Consider the following 22,102-nt stretch of genomic DNA (forward strand, 5'->3'; position numbering starts at 1 on the left):
CTCCGGGTGCTCCGGTTTCCCCCACAGTCCAAAGACATGCAGGTTAGGTTAACTGGTGACTCTAAATTGAGCGTAGGTGTGAATGTGAGTGTGAATGGTTGTCTGTGTCTATGTGCAGCCCTGTGATGACCTGGCGACTTGTCCAGGGTGAACCACGCCTTTCGCCCGTAGTCAGCTGGGATAGGCTCCAGCTTGCCTGCGGCCCTGTAGAACAGGATAAAGCGGCTAGAGATAATGAGATGAGATGAGATGAGCTGCTCAACATCCTGGTCCTTCCTCATGTAGCTGCACTGCCCTCTACTGTCAAAGCCCTGAGTTACAGCATGATTTTACCATTTGGGTAACGGTAAAGACATCAAGAAAGTACACATTCTTGTGCATATATTTTAGGGTATACACCAAAAACCGCTGAAGCAAAGATAATGATGTTTTCCACAATAAAAAGGGAAGATATAGCGGTAATATTTCAGAAAAAAGTGAAAATTAAATTAAAAACAAAGGAATTATTTTCATTCAAATTTTACTAAATCCTCATTTAGACACATGATGGTAATGACATTTTAGTGTTATTGCTCTGTTAAATTCTTTCTTAAAATAAATGCATAATAGAAGGTCAGGATTAATGGTGGGAGAGAGAGAGAAAACAAACTTCATGTTTAAATCTGAATTTGTCACATTTTCTGAGAATGGCCCTCCTACCATCTCTCAGGGTATAAGGAAGGCATGCATTGAGACTCTGTTCTCGGTGGTGGAATGAACTTCCCCGAGATATCTGAACAGCTCACTCACTCACTGGCTGCATTCACGATGTCTAAACTAGCACTTTCATTTTGAAATTTGTGCTGTCTCTTACCTCCCTAACAGAGTATTTTTAGACTGATCGTGTTCTTAGTCCCTGACCTAGTGAACCAGTATCAGGATGGATTTATTGTTAGACTTCAAAGCACTTTGGTAAGTCGCTCTGGATAAAGGTGTCTGCCAAATGCCATAAATGTGAATATAAATGTCAAAATACAGTTCGTGGCCTTTATTCCTGAGAGTGTGCTTTCTGTTAGCTGCTGGTGATATTTCTACACTATATATTGTCCATTGAACATCTGCGGTTTCTTGTGTTTCATAACAGTGCTAGACTTAGGTAATGTAATATTCAATTCAATTCAATTCAGTTTTATTTTTATGGCACTTTTAACAATGGACATAATCACAAAGCAGCTGTACATATTCTGGATATAAAATTTACATGGATGAATTTATAAACGTATCCCTAATGAGCAAGCCAGAAGGCGATGGTGGCACGGAAAATCTCCCTGAGAGTTTTTCAGTGAGTAACAGTGTGGGATGATGAAAAGACAAACGCAGTTGGAATAATTCTCTTTGTAGACAAGAAGACTCTCAGGACTCTCAGAATAAAGGAGCTGTAAAACAGCCAAGTGTTGTTTCTTTCTCAACTGTTATTGTATGCGTGTGTGTGTGTGTGTGTGTGTGTTTACCTGTGTATGTGTTCTGCGTGGTGTGTGTGTGTACCAGCTCTCCAGCGCCCCCACCAGGCCTGATACGAACAGACCGAGAGCGAGTAAACAGAAAACTCCAGAAAGCGCATGGAGTGTTAAAGCTCGACTCTCTGAGCGGTGCTCATTAACACAGCGACCTTTGTGTGGCCACCACTTTTGCTTTAACACATCCACATCACCTCGCTGCTGCAGCTCAAGGATCCTACACAAACACACACACACACACACACACACACACACACACACACACACACACACACACACACACATTTTAAAATGCAATAATGAACTAAAGTGTTATTTACTGTTAGACTGTTGAGTGAATGTGTTTATGAGGTCAGACAGAACAATAATCATTCATTACTGTAAACACTTGCTGTTCAATACATCAAGGGCAACAGAAGGAGAAAGAGAGAGAGAGAGAGAGAGAGAGAGAGAGAGAGATGTGTATGAGCAGCAGTGGGACAGAACAAGTAAACAGACATCTGAGAGTGGAAACAGACAGACAGGTGGACTGAAAGACAGACAAACAGTCAGACAGAGAAAGAGAGAGAGACAGGCAGACAGAGAGAGAGAGAGGCAGTCAGACAGAGAGAGAGAGAGACAGACAGACAGAGTGAGACAGGCAGAGAGACAAACAGACAGTCAGACAGAGAAGCAGGCAGAGAGAGAGAGACAGACAGGCAGCGAGACAAACAGACAATGAGGCAGAGAGAGAGCGAGAGAGAGACAGACAGACAGAGAGAGAGAGGCAGGCAGAGAGAGAGAGAGACAGGCAGAGAGACAGACAGACAGTCAGACAGACAGAGAGAGAGAATGAGAGAGACAGACAGACAGACAGACAAACAGAGAGCGAGGCTGGCACAGACAGATAGACAAGCAGAGAGAGTGAGAGAGAGACAGACAGGGAAACAGTCGGAGAGAGACAGGCAGAGAGAGAGAGAGAAAGAGAGAGAGAGTCCTTGGGTTGCTGAAAGGTGCTATATAATTTAAACTTGTTGGAGACAAGCACAGAAAGATGGGCAAACAGAGAGGGAGACAGACACAATGGCAGAGAGAGAGAGAGAGAGAGAGAGAGAGCGAGAGAGAGAAAGAGACAGCTAGACAGACAGACAGAGAAGGTGATGAACAATTAAAGAGAGAGGGAGACAGACAGAGAAAGACAGACACACAGACAGGCAAACAGAGAGAGAGAGAGATGCAAGCAGAGAGGGAGACAGACACCGACAGACAGGTAGACAGAGAGTGAGACAGATGCACAGACAATCAGACCGATAGGTGAGCTGGATATGTGTCAGAGGATGTCTCAGTGAGAGCTGCTGTGTTGAAGTGTGACAGACAGACAGACAGACAGACAGACAGACAGACAGACAGACAGACAGACAGAGAATCGAGTGAGACAGACGTGTGTGAGAGGATGTCTCGGTGAGGACTGCCATGCTGAAGGGCGATGCCGTAGCCTTTAGTGTGTTGTGGGTCTGACGTAGCCGTGAGTGAACACTCGTCATCAGTCAGAGCAGCATACTCCAACACAGCCATGTCCCACAGGAACACGTACGCCTCCTGCTTTACCTAACACACACACACACACACACACACACACACACACACACACACACACACACACAGTTCAGAAACGAGGTTCTTAAAAATGTATGAAAGAATTTCATTTCCTCTGCAGTACTTTTATCAGCACATTCTTCTCCAGGAAAACAACCTCTCTCTCTCTCTCTCTCTCTCTCTCTCAGGGCATGCTCAGACTTGGCATTAAAATCTGTGTCACAGTCCGAGCACAAGTCCACAGATGAGACACACAGTCCTTCACACCTGGTATTATCCTGTGTCTCGACTGCGTCTCTGCTGACAACATTGCGATCTCGTTTTCTCAGAAGCAGGGTTGCCAAATCTGAAAAAGCAACCCGACGTCACTTCAAAACCAAACTCTATTCAGTGCTAATAGAAATAATTAACTCCCAGATGTCATTTACTAATTGTGACCCCTCACCGAATCCAGGGACACATGTCGGCCGAAACGAATCCGAGATAATCACAAAAGAAGCATTTTTTTTCGAAATTTGTGATTTTTGTTTTTTTCCATCATGTGCAAGTTGAGATCTTGAAGAATGCAATCAGTATTTTAGATAATAGATTGTTTTGTTGGAAAAGCATACATTTTTTGTTGCAAATTGTCTCGTTTTTGTCAGGACTGCAGCCTGCTGGGGGGTGTGGGTAAATTATCATATGGGCCATTCACATGATGATTTAAAGTCATTTGTTTTTGTTTTTTCTGCGAATCAGCTGTATGATACGAGCTGAGCGCATGGCTACTTAACCTGCATACAGGCGTGTGATTTCACTATGGAATGAGGAAGCTAAACAGAGCGCAGAGGAGCTGAAACACCGCGAAGCAAACAGACACTCGGTATTTACATCGGAGATGACCATTTCTAGCAAAAAAAACCGCAACCTCGTTTTCCAGATTGAATGGAATACTTGAATGATCGGATGATACACGGACCGTTCTAGGATTACATTCCATCGGAGGCACTGGTGTGTGCAAGGTGACGTTTCTCTTTCTGATGGGGTAAGTTTATTAATCTAAGGCTGTGTGGTTATTTTTGCATGTAACGGAGAGTATTGTGGTTTCTTGCATTTTTTGCGTGTAGACCGGCCGTAGGAGCGCGTACCGTACAGCCGGTTGTGACTGAGGCTTTACATGAAACTAGTGTTGTGTTAGTTGTGTCATCATCGTGCTATCTTTCTTTCTTACGGTGTGAGTAATTTTTCAACCACAAAACGTTAAAGTATACTTTAGGACTTATTTTTGTCCTTCATAATTGTTTTGGGCATACTTTGCATGGAAGGAAAATTGACGTGGTGATCTTTGTTTACATGAAAGTAGCATCGTGCTAGCTCGTAGGGGGTAGGGCTTTCCTTAATGTCATGCAAATGAGCACCATTATGTGCCCGCCCTACACCCAGAGTAGCTGAGATGGAAAACTTTGAGGGCGATTTTCTCCCTTTTCTGTTTTAAGAAGTATACACTTTCAAAAGGCCACACATTCTTCAAATATTGTCAGATCTCCACATGGAAGGCATCATTGGAAAGCTTAGAAACTGTACTTTCTGAATCTGTCAATAACTCAAAATGCCCCCGGGCCGACATGTGTCCCTGGATTCTGTGATCTGCCACAATTTTAAAAAATCAGAGATTTGGCTGTTGAATTTTGGATTCTGTTTGGTCAGAAGGTGTTGATTCATTCATCTCAGGTTTATATTAATACTTAATGCACTCATATGTATCAATATGTTATTGTTTCTATAGTAATAGCTCATGCACAGGGACGTACATGGTGGCAGCGCTTTGTAACAGTCAGAGGTAAACCTGTACTTTAGATTTTCTGACATCTTATCATTAATGCCAAGCTGTAACACGACAAGCTGTGTTTTTGGTTGATGATTACAAGAAACAGAAAAAAGAGAGAGTCTGGTGAGAGAATGACTGTTTTAGCTGCTATAATGTCCAACCCTGATTGTAAAAAAGTCGAGATTCTGTTTAAAATGTAAATAAGAACAGAATGCAATGATTTGCAAATCATTTGAAAGTGAAATTGCTTGATATATGACTTCAGTTGCTGCATTTTGTGCTTCATAAAGCACCACACATTTTCAACGGGAGGCAGGCAGGCCAGTTTAGCACCTGTACTCTTTTACTATAAAGTCACGCTCTTGTAACACGTGCAGAATGTGACTCGGTGTTGTCTTGTTGGAATAAACAGGGACGTTCCTGAAAAAGTCGTTGCCTGTATGGCAGGATATGTTGCTCCAAATCCTGTATGTACTTTTCAGCAGCAATGGAGCCTTCACAGATGTGTAAGTTCATCATGCCATGGGCAATAACACACCCCCATACCATGACAGATGCTGGTGATTATATGGCTTTCACTTTGTATTTGTAGATGCAGCAATGAACTGTGTTTACCAACAGCGATTTTCTGAAGTGTTCCCGAGCCAATGTACTAATATCCTTCATATAATCATGCCAGTTTTTAAGGCAGTGCTGCCTGAGGGGTTGAAGCTCATGGGAGTTCAGTGTTGGTTTTCGTCCATGCCCCTTACATGCAGAGATTTCTCTGGATTCTCTGAATATTTTGATGATATTATGGATTGTCGATGGTGAAATCCTGAAATTCCTTGCAGTTGTACATTGAGAAATGTTGTTCTTAAACTGTTGAACTATTTGCCCATGCAGTTTTTCACAAAGTGCTGAACCACACCCTATCCTTACTTGTGAATGACTGAGCCTTTCCAATTACCTGTGAACCTGTTCAACTGTAGAATGTTCCAAATAGTTTTTTTTTAAAAAATAATTCTATTTATTTATTTATTTATTTATTGAAGCATTCTACAATTTTCCCAGTCTTTTGTTGCCCCATTCCAACTTTTTTGGAACATGTTACAGGCAGGGCGGCACGGTGGTGTAGTGGTTAGCACTGTCGCCTCACAGCAAGAAGGTCCGGGTTCGAGCCCCGGGGCCGGCGAGGGCCTTTCTGTGCGGAGTTTGCATGTTGTCCACGTGGGTTTCCTCCGGGTGCTCCGGTTTCCCCCACAGTCCAAAGACATGCAGGTTAGGTTAACTGGTGACTCTAAATTGAGCGTAGGTGTGAATGTGAGTGTGAATGGTTGTCTGTGTCTATGTGTCAGCCCTGTGATGACCTGGCGACTTGTCCAGGGTGTACCCCGCCTTTCGCCCGTAGTCAGCTGGGATAGGATCCAGCTCGCCTGCGACCCTGTAGAACAGGATAAAGCGGCTAGAGATGATGAGATGAGATGAGATATTCAAGTTTATGAGTTTGAACATTAAATATATTGTCTTTGTATGGTATTCAGTTGAATACGGATGGAAAATGATTTGCAAATAATGGCATTCTGTTTTCTTATTTATGTTTTAAACAGTGTCTCAACTGTTTTTGAGTCAGGGTTGGAAGTGAGAACAGGAACTAGCTTGTTTCATGGACATTAAAGGAAAAGGCAACTTTTGTACAAAATCACCACAAATAGATAGATAAATATATAAAGTAATCGATCATGGAATTTATAGAGAAAGAACAGACCGCATAACAGTATCTTTTAACTTTTAATAATATGGGCTTGCGCTGAGCTCAGCGAAGATGCGTTCCGCCATATTGATCTACTGCGTGACGTCATGCGGCCCACCACTGAAAAGAACTCTTCAGTGCTTCATGGTAATAAGGTAAAAAACCAGTACAATCGCTTCTTCAAAGTTTCACCAAATGGTTTTATTTATGCAACTTAAAGCTCATAATACTGTATAACTTTGGTTGAGTAAAAACACGGAGCAAAAACATGGCTGAATCCTGAATGACTCCTATTTGGATTTGTCCTACCAAGCCTACTGCGCATGCGTGAAGCAGCTCGGCTCGGTTTTCCCTTTCGGGCGCTCTCGTTTTCTGTTAGAATTTGGTAAAGAAAAAAAAAAAATTATTTACCAGCTTACCGGGTCCATGAACATAAATCTGACAGCTGACAAGGTCGGGATATAAACAAATCGAATACAAGCCACCCGCCGGGACTCCTAATCACAGTGATCTGCTTGTAAACACTGTTTTCATGGGCCCAGTGACGTCACAGATCAGAGGGAGGCGCATTAACGAAAGATTCTGATTGGTTTATAGTTGCCCACAATCTCAAAATGGCTGACTCCTCCAACTTCGACTCCTCTGTGTCAATTCATGATTTCAAAGTTAAAAATATTTTTTCATGTTCGATATATAATGGAAATAATTAACGGAATGGGCGGCACGGTGGTGTAGTGGTTAGCGCTGTCGCCTCACAGCAAGAAGGTCCTGGGTTCGAGCCCTGTGGCCGGCGAGGGCCTTTCTGTGCGGAGTTTGCATGTTCTCCCCGTGTCCGCGTGGGTTTCCTCCGGGTGCTCCGGTTTCCCCCACAGTCCAAAGACATGCAGGTTAGGTTAACTGGTGACTCTAAATTGAGCGTAGGTGTGAATGTGAGTGTGAATGGTTGTCTGTGTCTATGTGTCAGCCCTGTGATGACCTGGCGACTTGTCCAGGGTGTACCCCGCCTTTCGCCCGTAGTCAGCTGGGATAGGATCCAGCTCGCCTGCGACCCTGTAGAACAGGATAGAGCAGCTAGAGATAATGAGATGAGATGAGATGAGATGAATTAACGGAATTGATTACGTATATGTTTTTCTCCTATTACACACCTGGTTTTGTACAAAAGTTGCCTTTTCCTTTAAATGTAACTACAAACAGATAAACTGTACATCAGGTCATTCTTTAAGACCAGATGTTCATCATGTGAAGAATAAAACATTTGAGTTAGTGCCATTATAGTTAAAAAAAAACCATAATAATAATAATAATAATAATAATAATGGCGTGGTGTGATGAGCAGATTTACTGTTCCAGCACATCTTGAAGAATTTTATTCGTCTTATACAACAGGAATTAGCTAACGATTTTTAATATACATACCACTCAGGCCTTTATTAAGTGTCACTCATATAGGACCAGTGCAGTTTGTGTCAGTATACAGTATATCTCCAAATATTCCGTCCATATTCACTGGATATGAGCAATCGAGCGCTCTGATTGGCTACTCTACTACTAGTCTATCAGCTCATATACTGTGAGTAGAGAAAAACAAAATGGCAGAGCGCATCAAGTTAGATATATCACTTTGCTATCAAGTATTTAAAAGAAACAGAAATAGCTAAAAGGATATAGTATCCCCCCCCCATACTGTATTTCCTGTTCCACATTCCAGCCCAGTCGGTGGCAGTAATGCACCTTTAAGTTGGTTTGCCAACTGCCAAAAAAACCCTAAAGAAGAAGAAGAAAATGGCGGAGCGTGTGACTCATAGACATATAAACATAGACGCCGCATTGAGCTGGTGGCCCGTTGCTGGGATACGTCAGAGTGTCCGCCATATTGGATGTGGCAAATCTTCCCCGTAAACCAATGCAAGTAAATGGACTGAACTTCATAAAGCCCCTTTCTACAATAATATTTAACTCGATGCCTTTTATTCACCCATTAAGACACACACGTATATATTTGGGAAACAAACAGGCATCAAAACAACACATATAACTTTTAATGTGATGGTTATAAATAGTGTGCAAAATACCCTGTACACTGCAAACTCGCGACAGATCCGCGATAGATAGCTCAGGTAAGCTAATCAGTCAGCATACCGTAGCAAGCTACCAAAACCTGAGGCCACAATAACCAACCTACAAGACTGAATATGATAAATGATGGAAATAGTGGAAAAACTGGAAATAGTGAATGAAAATAAAAATGTACTGTTTTATTTATTGAGTCACCACACAGACCTGCTCTCGCTGAATAAAGTGAGCTGAATGAGCGCCAAACTGAGTTCGGCCAGGTTCTAACGTCATACCAAAACAAAATACATCACTGATTCCTTCACATTCAGAAAGGTTAAAAACATTCATCATGCGTTCAAAAACGCTCATCATAGTGTGGCACTGTATTCTCTAATTCTCACTGCTTATAACTCTACACCCCCCCGGTGGAGATGAGCTGGGAAACTGAAGACTGAAGGAACAGTATTGAAAAGTATTTTTCCAGTCTCGCCTGTGAAAGGTAATCCCATGTGATCTCGTTTGGACGGTAAACCTGTTGGTACAGTTAAACGCAGCACATGAATGAGGCATCTTTATTCTCGGCTACTGTCTAGACGCTATACCAGAGACGGTTGAAGAATCTCCACTTTGCCACATCCAATATGGCGGCGAGGATGACATATGATTCTACGCAGAAGGTGGCGTCTATGTTTATATGTCTATGGTGTGACTGAACCAACTGAGGACGAAATAAAAACTCTACTTGAAAACAAAACCTCCAAAAATACACAAAAAAGCAACAAAATATGGAATAAAAGTATTTCATGGTAAGACGTTCTCTTTTTTTTAAATTTCAAGAATTATTATTATTATCACATTTTTCACAAATCGCTCCTGTCATTTCGCCGGTTTGTTTACATTCAAAGCGGAAATGATTTTGTCGGACGTTTTGTATAAAGTTTTTATTTATCGAGTTTGCAAAAATTAAAAATGCTCTGTTTCTCAAAATCCAGTGAATGTGGAGAGAATAAAACAGTTATTCCACTCAATCTCTGTGCTACGTGCCTCGTCACCTATCAGCTCATGTACGACTCGATTTCATGGAATAACTGTTAAATATAGATATCTGTCTTTCAGACCAACTATTCATCTAAAACTGTATTTACACATCCATGGCATGATCATACCACTCTTTTCTTTCACCTTCATATTTTTCTGATTAGCAAAACATTTAAAAAAAGACACAAACCTTAAAGCTGCAATGTATCAGATACATCTATATTATTCATTAAGGAGGAAAAAAATCCTCTAAAGCATTGTGTTCTTGAGCTGCTGCACATCTCCATGGTGATCATGTAATAGTAATTCACAGTAATCATTATTGCACAGAGCAGAAAATATATATATATATGAAAAAAAAAACCAAACCCATCTGATACAGACATTGTGAGAGCAGACCTCAGGAGCTGCTGAAATATTGCTGTCTGTAACGCAGAATAAAAAGAGAACAATAGAGAGCAAACAACAGACTGGATGATGTTTTCTTCTGTGACACTGTTTTACTTTCAGGGCCATGCTGTGGGAGGAAAATAATCAGCAACGGGGCAGTGTGTGATGAGGTTTGAAACGAGATGTTGCTCGAGGTACTTTACACACACACACACGGACATTCCTTTGTCTTGTAGAGGGCCACTGAGAATCCTTGGGTTCCAAGAGGCCCATTAAATACACACTTATACACTCACCGGCCACTTTAATAGGAACTTGTTGATTCTAAGATCCCTGTTTTTGGCTTCAGGAGTGGAACCCAATGTGTTCAGCCTTCCAAGTAATATTCGGAAATCAGACACAGTCTCAGCGTTTAAGTCTCAGCTGAAAACAGATCTGTTTAGTCAAGCCTTGTGTTAATGGTGTTTATGAGGTAAAGGTGTAGATCTGGAGGATCCTCAGACAGAGTGTTTTGGTAAACTGGGATGTATGGATGCTGTCAGTCCCCACTCGCTTGCTCACTCGAGTTTGTTGACGGTGTAGTGGCTGCTGCTTTATGTCCCGGGGCTCCCTCATGCCTGTGTTACCTTCTGGCTCTCCCCTTTTTAGTTATGCTGTCATAGTTAGTTGCCGGAGTCCCTGCTTGTACTCGGTGCAATATGTATACTGTTCCTACTTATTCAGGTGACATTGGGCATACCTAACCACCTGTGTTTTCTTTTCCTCCCCCCCACCCCAAATCTGTCCCTCTGAGTTACATGGAGTCAACAGGAAATCTTTTGGTGGAGACGGTGGAGACCTCGACTGGCTATCGTAGCCTGCAGGGAATCGGCCATCAGACATTCTGTCACATGTCCCAGACCCGGTGAAATGTAACTGAATTGTCTTGGCCAGCCCTAAGGGTCCCATCTGCATCTCATCATTGCTGAGGAGTGTGCTCCCATCACCCAATCAAGCATCCAGCCAGAGCAGGTCATGATATATTTTACCATATTAACATGCCATTGTTGTGTGTTATGCCTGATGTAAAGACTCTCGTCTCTGCGAGTCTACCACACAGATTTAATACTTGTCATTTTTAGGGCATACCTAACAACGTGTTTTCTTTCTCTCTCCCCCCCCCCCCCCCCCCCCCCCCCCAAATCTGTCCCTCTGAGTTACATGTTGATCCTGGGATTGAGATGCTGGCCTCTTCTGCCCCTCGGACCTGCTTGATCCATCCTGGTTCCCTGTGTCTGGTCGGAGTTTTATCGCACCGCTCCTGTGAAGGACGGCCCCATGAGGACAGTTGAGGGTTATACCTGTTAAAACTGTTAATGTTATAGTCATGCTGTCTGTTGTTGCCCAAATGAGGATGGGTTCCCTTTTGAGTCTGGTTCCTCTCGAGGTTTCTTCCTCATGCCGTCTGAGGGAGTTTTTCCTTGCCACCGTCGCCACAGGCTTGCTCATTGGGGATAGATTAGGGATAAAATTAGCTCATGTTTTAAGTCGTTCAAATTCTGTAAAGCTGCTTTGCGACAATGTTTATTGTTAAAAGCGCTATACAAATAAACTTGATTTTGATTTTTTTGTTCTTCTTTCTCCTGTTGCATGCTGAGATGCTTTTCTGCTCACCACGGTTGTAAAGAGTGATTATATGAGTTACTATATCCTTTCTGGAAAAAAAAAAGCTCGAACCACGAATCTGTCCATTTTCCTCTGACCCTCTCTTATCAACAAGGCGTTTGTTTCCACCAACAGAAGTTGAAATAATTCTGACTGTATGTTTGGGTAACAGTGAAATGAGCGAGCATGGGGAACACATTTACTTCATTATTGAGCTTATTATTTGCTCATTCTTTCATGTGAACATTTGTTCATTTAATTAAAGACATGCTTGGAATAATAAAAAAATGCCCCAAAACGTACAATAGTTTCATTAATTAATTGCTACATTATATACAGTGCCTTGAAAAACTATTCATACCCCTTGAGCTTTTTCGCATTTTTCCGCCTTACAACCACAAACTTAAAAGTTTTTTTATTGAGATTTTATGAGATAGACCAACACAGAGTAGCACATAATTGTGAAGTGAAATGAAAATGATAAATGGTCTTCAAAATTTTAAACAAATAAAAATCTGAAAATGTGGTGTGCATTAGTATTCAGCCCCCTGTACTCTGATACCTCTAAATACAATCCAGTGCAATCAATTACCTTCAGAAGTCGTCTAATTAGTTAATAGAGTCCTACTGTGTGTAATTTACTCTCAGCATAAATACACTTGTTCTGTGAAGGCCTCAGTGGTTTGTTAGAGAACACTGAAGAACAAACAGCATCATGAACACCAAAGAACTCACCAGACAGGTCAGGGATAAAGTTCTGTAGAAGTTTAAAGCAGGGTTAGGTTATAAAAAATATCTCAAGCTCTGAACATCTCAAGAAGCACTGTTCAATCCATCATTCAAAAATGGAAAAAGTATGGCACAACTGCAAACCTACCAAGACATGGCCGTCCACCTAAACTGACAGAGCGAGCAAGGAGAGCACTGGTCAGAGAAGCAGCCAAGAGGCCCATGATCACTCTGGAGGAGCTGCAGAAATCCACAGCTCAGGTGGGAGAATCTGTGCACAGGACAACTATAAGTCGTACACTCCACAAATCTGGCCTTTTTGGAAGAGTGGCAAGAAGAAAGCCATTGTTGAAAGACAGGCATAAGAAGCCATGTAGGGGACACAGCAAACATGTGGAAGAAGGTGCTTTGGTCAGATGAGACCAAAGCTGAACTTTTTGGCCTAAATGCAAAGCACTATGTGTGGCGGAAAACTAACACTGCTCATCACCCTGCACACACCATCCCCACTGTGAAACATGGTGTGTGCAGCATCATGCTATGGGGATGCTTTTCTTCAGCAGGGACAGGGAAGCTGGTCAGAGTTGATGGGAAGATGGATGGAGCTAAATACAGGGCAATCCTGGAAGAAAACCTGTTGGAGGCTGCAAAAGACTTGAGACGGAAGGAGATTCACCTTCCAGCAAGACAATGACCCTAAACATACAGCCAGAGCTACAATGGAATGGTTTAGATCAAAGAATATTCATGTGTTAGAATGGCCCAGTCAAAGTCCAGACCTAAATCCCATTGAGCATCTGTGGCAAGACTTGAAAATTGCTGTTCACAGACGCTCTCCATCCAATCTGGCTGAGCTTGAGCTATTTTGCAAAGAAGAATGGGCAAAAATTTCAGTGTCTAGATGTGCAAAGTTGGTAGAGACATACCACAAAAGACTTGCAGCTGTAATTGCAGCAAAAGGTGGCTCTACAAAGTATTGACGCAGGGGGGCTGAATACTAATGCACATCACATTTTTCAGATTTTTATTTGTTTAAAATTTTGAAGACCATTTATCATTTTCGTTTCACTTCACAATTATGTGCTACTCTGTGTTGGTCTATCACATAAAATCTCAATAAAAAACTTTTAAGTTCGTGGTTGTAAGGTGGAAAAATTTGAAAAAGTTCAAGGGGTATGAATACTTTTTCAAGGCACTGTATGTAATGCTTCCAGACGATATAATATATTAACATATTTTAATCACTTTATATTTCATTAGATTTTGGTTAAAAACAAACGCCATGTGACCTCATCAACTGGATTTAACAACTACTAATGCCTATATATCGAGGACACACATTACAAAGACGCTCTTTGTCCTGTTGCTCTTTAGACGCCTTCTGATGAGTGAGTTCGGGAAAACCACGTACAGAGACAATGTTCGTTGCTTAAGAGAGACTCTCAGCTTGCTCTTTAGCCCAAAAGAGCGATGTTATCTGGAAACCTACCCCTGAATGGTGAAGATTTAAAAAACCGAACGAGTCAGTGAGTGGACACTGACAATGATACACCAGTAACCTCCATCATTTCCATAACAGACGAAGAAATCATCGCCTTTAATTCAGTCAGTGTGAACTGCAAATTTGTGATCAGGAATTTTAATGCGCCTAAAATTTCACATATAATATGAGTCTTTGGTGTGACAAGTGACTCCATTTTAGTATTACGAACTTTTCAGGATAACAAACTATTTAGACATCATGCAAGGAGTTTGTTATAGCAGGGTTGCAGTGTATTACATAAAAAGAAATAACTTTCTAAAATAAATGGACCCTGATTTTGGGAGAACACCATCACCACGGACTGGTCCACACTTGCCCCTTTTCCACCAAAGCAGTTCCAGGGCTGGTTCGGGGCCAGTGCTTAGTTTGGAACCGGGTTTTCTGTTTCCACTGACAAAGAACTGGCTCTGGGGCCAGAAAAACCGGTTCCAGGCTAGCACCAACTCTCTGCTGGGCCAGAGGAAAGAACCGCTTACGTCAGTGGGGGGGGGGGGGCGGAGTTGTTAAGACCAACCACAATAGCAAGACCACGAAAGGTCGCCATTTTTAATCGACGAGAAGCAGCAGCTGTACAAACGCGAAGTCATCCATTATTATTATTATTGTTGTTGCTGCTGCTGCTTCTTCCGTGTTGTTTTTGCTTCGATATTCGCGCCAAGGTTTATGCAAACGTAGCGACGTAACTGACGTATACAGCGACGTAACTGACGTATACAGCGATGTAACTGACGTACAGTATACAGCGACGTAACTGACGTAGACAGTGACGTAATGACGTGGCTTCCCTTAGCACCGCGAGCTATGGAAAAGCAAACTGGTTCTCAGCTGGCTCGCAAGTGGAACGAGTTGTGAACGAGCACCAGCACTGGCCCCGAAACAGCCCTGGAACTGATTTGGTGGAAAAGAGGTAACAGACAAAACATCTAGAAGGAGAATATCAAGTTCTTCACCTGGCTGACAGCTTGTTTAGGACAAAAAAAGAACTGAAACAAAACAGTCAAAACCCCAGATACGGCACGCTAATGCTCTGTTTTACGGTTCCTCACAGACTCATCAGGAGAAAACCTGCCTTCTGGCCTAAATGAACACAGCCATGTTAACAGGACTCTCAGGTCCCGACTTTACAAGCATCACATCCTCCACACAGCAGCACATCAGCACAAACCTGTCCCCCCACAGCAGGGATGGACTCATTCTTGCTCATCTACTTAGCGCTCTTGCCACCACAACTTATATTACACCTGACATGTTCCCGACTCCGCCCACAAAGTGCTCCCTACCTGACCTCATCATTAATCTCCATAACACACACACACACACACACACACACACACACACACACAAAATCATTATATTCTCTACAGTGTGGAATTTCATTAAGGCTGCAAAACTTCACAAAGGTCAAGCAAAGGTCATTGCTACACATTGCTTCCTTCTTTCATTTCTGATCATACAGTATAAAAAAATGCAGAATAGAAAAAGTCTATTTGCGACAGTGTCTTGCAAAAGTATTCACCCCCTCGATGTTTGTTCTGTTTTGTCGCATTACAAGTTGGAATTAAAATGGATTTTTGGGGGTTAGCACCATTTGATTTACACAACATGGATTTTTGCCCATTCCTCAGGGCAAAACTGCTCCAACACCTTCAAGTTAGATGGGTTGCGTTGGTGTACAGCAATCTTCAAGTTTTGCCACAGATTCTCAATTGGATTGTGGTCTGGGCTTTGACTCGGCCATTCCAAGACATTTAAATGTTTCCATTTAAACCACTCCAGTGTAGCTTTAGCAGTATGTTTAGGGTCATTGTCCTGCTGGAACGTGAACCTTCATCCCAGTCTCAAACCTCTGGCTGACTCAAACAGGTTTTCCTCCAGAATTGCCCTGTATTTAGTGCCATCCAGCTTTCCTTCAGTCCTGACCAGCTTTTCTGGCCCTGCAGATGAAAAATATCCCCACAGCATGATGTTGCCACCACCATGCTTCACTGTAGGGATGGTGTTCTCAGGGTGTTGGGTTTGCGCCACACATGGCATTTCCCTTAATGGCATTCCCATGATGGTATGGCATTTCCCATGATGGCATTTAACCATTCTACCAAAGAATGGTTAAAGAAGAATAAAGTTAATGTTTTGGAATGGCCAAGTCAAAGTCCTGACCTTAATCCAATGGAAATGTTGTGGAAGGACCTGAAGCGAGCAATTCATGTGAGGAAACCCACCAACATCCCAGAGTTGAAGCTGTTCTGTACGGAGGAACGGGCTAAAATTCCTCCAAGTCAGTGTGCAGGACTGATCAACAGTTACCGCAAACGTTTAGTTGCAGTTATTGCTGCACAAGGGGGTCACACCAGATACTGAAAGCAAAGGTTCACATACTTTTGCCACTCACAGATATGTAATATTGGATCATTTTCCTCAATAAATAAATAAATGACTAAGTATAATATTTTTGTATCATTTGTTTAACTGGGTTCTCTTTATCTACTTTTAGGACTTGTGTGAAAATCTGATGATGTTTTAGGTCATATTTATGCAGAAATATAGAAAATTCTAAAGGGTTCACAAACTTTCAAGCACCACTGTACAACCCCGATTCCAAAAAAGTTGGGACAAAGTACAAATTGTAAATAAAAATGGAATGCAATAATTTACAAATCTCAAAAACTGATATTGTATTCACAATAGAACATAGACAACATATCAAATGTTGAAAGTGAGACATTTTGAAATTTCATGCCAAATATTGGTTCATTTGAAATTTCATGACAGCAACACATCTCAAAAAAGTTGGGACAGGGGCAATAAGAGGCTGGAAAAGTTAAAGGTACAAAAAAGGAACAGCTGGAGGACCAAACTGCAACTCATTAGGCCAATTGGCAATAGGTCATTAACATGACTGGGTATAAAAAGAGCATCTTGGAGTGGCAGCGGCTCTCAGAAGTAAAGATGGGAAGAGGATCACCAATTCCCCTAATTCTGCGCCGACAAATAGTGGAGCAATATCAGAAAGGAGTTCGACAGTGTAAAATTGCAAAGAGTTTGAACAGATCATCATCTACAGTGCATAATATCATCAAAAGATTCAAAGAATCTGGAAGAATCTCTGTGCGTAAGGGTCAAGGCTGGAAAACCATACTGGGTGCCCGTGATCTTCGGGCCCTTAGACGGCACTGCATCACATACAGGCATGCTTCTGTATTGGAAATCACAAAATGAGCTCAGGAATATTTCCAGAGAACATTATCTGTGAACACAATTCACCGTGCCATCCGCCGTTGCCAGCTAAAACTCTATAGTTCAAAGAAGAAGCCGTATCTAAACATGATCCAGAAGTGCAGACGTCTTCTCTGGGCCAAGGCTCATTTAAAATGGACTGTGGCAAAGTGGAAAACTGTTCTGTGGTCAGACGAATCAAAATTTGAAGTTCTTTATGGAAATCAGGGACGCCGTGTCATTCGGACTAAAGAGGAGAAGGACGACCCAAGTTGTTATCGGCGCTCAGTTCAGAAGCCTGCATCTCTGATGGTATGGGGTTGCATTAGTGCATGTGACATGGGCAACTGGAAAGACACCATCAATGCTGAAAGGTATATCCAGGTTCTAGAGCAAAATATGCTCCCATCCAGACGACGTCTCTTTCAGGGAAGACCTTGCATTTTCCAACATGACAATGCCAAACCACATACTGCATCAATTACAGCATCATGGCTGCATAGAAGAAGGGTCCGGGTACTGAACTGGCCAGCCTGCAGTCCAGATCTTTCACCCATAGAAAACAGTTGGCGCGTCATAAAACGGAAGATACAACAAAAAAGACCTAAGACAGTTGAGCAACTAGAATCCTACATTAGACAAGAATGGGTTAACATTCCTATCCCTAAACTTGAGCAACTTGTCTCCTCAGTCCCCAGACGTTTACAGACTGTTGTAAAGAGAAAAGGGGATGTCTCACAGTGGGAAACATGGCCTTGTCCCAAATTTTTTGAGATGTGTTGTTGTTGTCATGAAATTTAAAATCACCTAATTTTTCTCTTTAAATGATACATTTTCTCAGTTTAAACATTTAATATGTCATCTATGTTCTATTCTGAATAAAATATGGAATTTTGAAACTTCCACATCATTGCATTCTGTTTTTATTCACAATTTGTACTTTGTCCCAACTTTTTTGGAATCGGGGTTGTATATTAACGCGCTTGTTCTAATATGCTATCATTTCTATTGCAACAGCTCATTCAGGGGGACCTGTACGGTGGACACTCCAGAGAAACAGGGTAAAAGACATGCTTAGTCATTGACATCATGATGTTTTCTGTAAGGAGACATGACGTTAGGAGTGTCCATTGTCAGAGATGCAAGAGAAATGTTTCCCTTTGAACTGTCAAAAAGTCTAAAATAGAAATTAACTATATTTAAATCAATTTCTAACCCAATCAGCTAGCGAGCTTGTTCCACTCGCACAGTTTCAGATTTCAGATTTATTTTCACATCACAGTTTACACATTTACTAAGTAAGGTATAAAAGGCAAATAAAATTCTTATATGCAGACAACCACCAACAGTGTAGTAAAACTAAATCCAGCCATTATCTTTATTGCTTATAGCTGGAGCCAAGCTGGAGGAGAGGTTCACCCTGGGCAGGTCGCTAATCTATCGCAGGGCTAACACAGACATAAACAACCATTCACACTCACTCGCACGGCTTTAGACAATTTAGCGTCGCCAGTTGACTGAATCCACGTCTTTGTGTGAGGAAACCCATACAGGCATGGGGAGAACATGCAAACTCCACATAGAAAGGCCCTAGAACCCAGAACCTTGTTGCTGTGAGCTGACAGTGATAACTATATATATAGGTGGGTTGCATCCAATGTCACATCCGCCTCATTAGATATGCAAGACATGAAGTGGTGGTCAGCTCAAGTGTAACTATCACTGGGGCACCTTGCTAGTCGTTAAAATGCCCTATGCTTGCATTGTTTTGGGCTGTTCAAATCAAAGAAACCGTGAAACTGATAAAAGTTTCTTCTGGGTTCCCCATGAAGTGACAAAGGGTGAAAGGGAAAAGATTTAATAAAAGACAATGAGAAAGGTGGCTCTTGAACCTGTTGCTGTGATGGAAGGGAGCAGAGTCGAAGAACGCTCGAGTTTGCACTGATCACTTCGTGAAAGGTTTGTAAATTCCTCTGATTTATTTTGTTTGGATTCGCAAATCACTGTTCTTGCCATTTTCCATTATTTCGTGATGTTTTGAAGTTCACTAACGCGTATGTTTTCACTTTATTTATCAGGATGTCCAAGCGATCTTTACAAGGACAATGATGTAGATTGGGCTCCTACACTGAACTAAAGAGAGAAGATAATCAAGACGATCAATGGAAACACAAAAACAGAGCTCACGAGTTAACAGCACGAAACTGCTTCCCTGGCCGTGCAGTTACAGTGAGCTGTGATAACTTCTCCATCCTGTTTCACCAATCCCCAGGTCTTTAAAGGGGTTTCTGTGGACCTTTGTGAATGATTTCCCTGGAAGAGAAGAGCAGGGAGGATTGAGAATCGAGCAGTTGTGGTTTGTTTACATCCAATACTAAAACTTGTAACGTCCTAGCAACAATGGCAAAGATGCCTACAAAATTCCTATTTACCCGGGCAAAAATGATACAGGATTTATCTTGTAGTGGCCTGATCCCCAGATCTTTAACCCAGCTACATATAAAAAGTTGTACACCTCCATGCTCCTCCAGGTTTTCATCTGTTTGTCCGTGGAGAACGATGTCTGCAGCACCAGGTAGTTTGAGATGTTGGGGAACTCAACGGATGGATAATTTTCCAACTCATAGGAAAAATCCTTCTTGGTTAATGTGTCGGGATCTACCCCACTGCAAAGAGCAACTTTCTGAAGGTATCTTGACCATACATTGGCCTCTAAACTGCGAAAATATTTGGAGATGGTTTCACTCAGTGCGTTTACATGCACACCCAAATCGAGCTCCTGTCGGTAATCGAGCTAAGGGTCCCAGCAGGGGTGCCAGAGAAATCCAATCCTACATGCACACAAGGAAATCGAGCTATTGTGTGAGGTACATTGTGCACCCGAGTCACAGGTGGCGCTACACGCCCCATCGTGTTGGTACACTTCCAGTTGTCGTCATGAAGAAGAGCTATTCAAGAGTATAAACAAAGTTATCAGTTCCGTGTTCACAAGAAGAATGACGACGAGGACAACAACATCGAGAGAGAGAAGATGGACAACAACGAAGCAGCTCAGCACTTGCTGAACATTCTGTACACCATCGTCACTCTCGTACACTCGTCACTTCCGGAAGGGGCAGTGCTGAAGTAAGTAGCTCGAATACGTAGCTCAATAGGGTTTACATGCACTAAGTAGCTCAGCTACAATCGCATAATCTAGGTCGTGTAGCTCGATTACGAGAAATCCAGTTCGGTTCGATTTCAGCCGAGCTAAGGTGTTTCCATGGCATTTAGAACTTTGATTTCAGTCGAGCTACGGCAGAAATTCGATATTCTCTATGTGCATGTAAACGCACTGACTAGCTCTTCACATAACGGCAGCCAAATTGGTTTGTCTGACCACCACTTCATTCACTGGAAGTAAACTTGCAAGCAAAAGTTACAATGAGACATAACCTTGTTTCCTTTCCTGTATGGGTAATGGCGAAATTCAACCCAGCTTCTAAACTATAAGATGTTTGTGCTGAGTGTGATAACCAGGGGCAGCTCGTATCAGTGGGCTAGCAGGGCTAAGACCCCCATCTTTCAAAGGCAAAATTAAAATCAATATAAGGTTTCATTTTGTTCATCCACATCATCTTATCTGTGGTCAACAAATATTTTAAAGATGATTACTAGTGATTTTTTTGGAACTGAGTGCAACAGCACCATTAGCAGTCGTACAAAAACACACACAATGATATGAAGTGAGGCTGTGGGCTAACTGTAATGAACCCAGTGCTGTAGATTCATACAGTGTGACATGCCCCCTAGCTTCAACGAGCTCCAATGGGCTAATATATTCTTGCCCATCTTGGTAACATTTCCATAAAATGTCCCCAGTAGGCGTGCTACGGACTCAGCTGCAGGTGTAATGAACATGAAAAAAGTGGATTATTATTCACTATATCATTATTTTTCTGCTAAAATATGTTTGGAGGAGAACCTGAAAGTTGATAGACTGAGCACACATTGTCTCATCAAAGTACAAAATACACAAAAGGAAAGATGACAAAAAAAACAACGTGTTTTTTTGTTATTTGAACAAAAAGGATACAGCTTTTCTCAGTACCATATTTGTTATCTAGATGAAATGCAATACAGCCCTGCACTCCCGCGGGAGTCCCGCGGGACCCGACGCAAAGCAGTGCGGCGCGGGACAAATTTTGAAAGCTCATTGTGGGAGCAGGCGGGAGGGGGAGTGCACAATGCGGGAGCGGGCGGGAGAGGTGATAAGCTGCAGTCCCGCTAACTAAAAACGTGTTTAAAATAAAATTTATAAATTATTAATTTATGTCTATCATATATAATTTGTGCTGGATATTTTATTTGGCATTAATAAAAACATTTTAAGATGCCTAAATTTGCGGATGTGGTCTAATCTCGCGTACGTTTCCGATTCCTTTCCGCTCTTCCGTGTTTGAGATCTCCGATCATGGCAGAAGAGCAGAGCTCCTCTAGTGAAGCTCACAGTGCTTCAGAAGTAAGTGCTGCTTTAAAAAGAGGTACATTGCTTGAAACGCACCCCTGAACGTGAGCTGTAGATATTTATGCTCAAATCCACTCAAAGTAGGGGGCGGGGCACCATCACGCTGTGTCTTTAAATTATATTAATTTCTTATAGGCCTACTTGTATTTCCTAGAATGTAAATGTGAGGAGTGAAATATAAGCCATGTGCAATGTACAATATTCTTAATATCCACTGTAGATTTTGGTAGGTGTGTTGGGTATCTCTGTAAAGCCTCAGCTGCGCATGCCGCCTGGCAATGCGCACCCTCGCTACGTGCGCTAGGTGAAGGATCGGTCAGTGGAGAGCTCAGCTAAGCTCAGCATGTTTAATTCCCCAAGCCAATGACAA

General features: G+C 42.1%; 1 protein-coding gene across 1 annotated transcript in view; it reads right to left on the reverse strand.

Annotated features, from left to right (window-relative positions):
• grid1a (glutamate receptor, ionotropic, delta 1a) overlaps positions 1-22,102 on the reverse strand; it is a 473,301-nt gene that overhangs the window by 24,073 nt on the left and 427,126 nt on the right. Inside the window, exons 14-15 of the mRNA XM_060934832.1 lie at positions 2,917-3,083; positions 1,491-1,713 (exon numbers count right to left, since the gene is read on the reverse strand). Of these exons, the coding sequence (XP_060790815.1) occupies positions 1,491-1,713; positions 2,917-3,083 (390 nt within the window). The remainder of the gene's footprint in view (positions 1-1,490; positions 1,714-2,916; positions 3,084-22,102) is intronic.

This window comes from Neoarius graeffei, chromosome 11, assembly GCF_027579695.1.
Source record: "Neoarius graeffei isolate fNeoGra1 chromosome 11, fNeoGra1.pri, whole genome shotgun sequence".
NCBI lineage: Eukaryota > Metazoa > Chordata > Actinopteri > Siluriformes > Ariidae > Neoarius > Neoarius graeffei.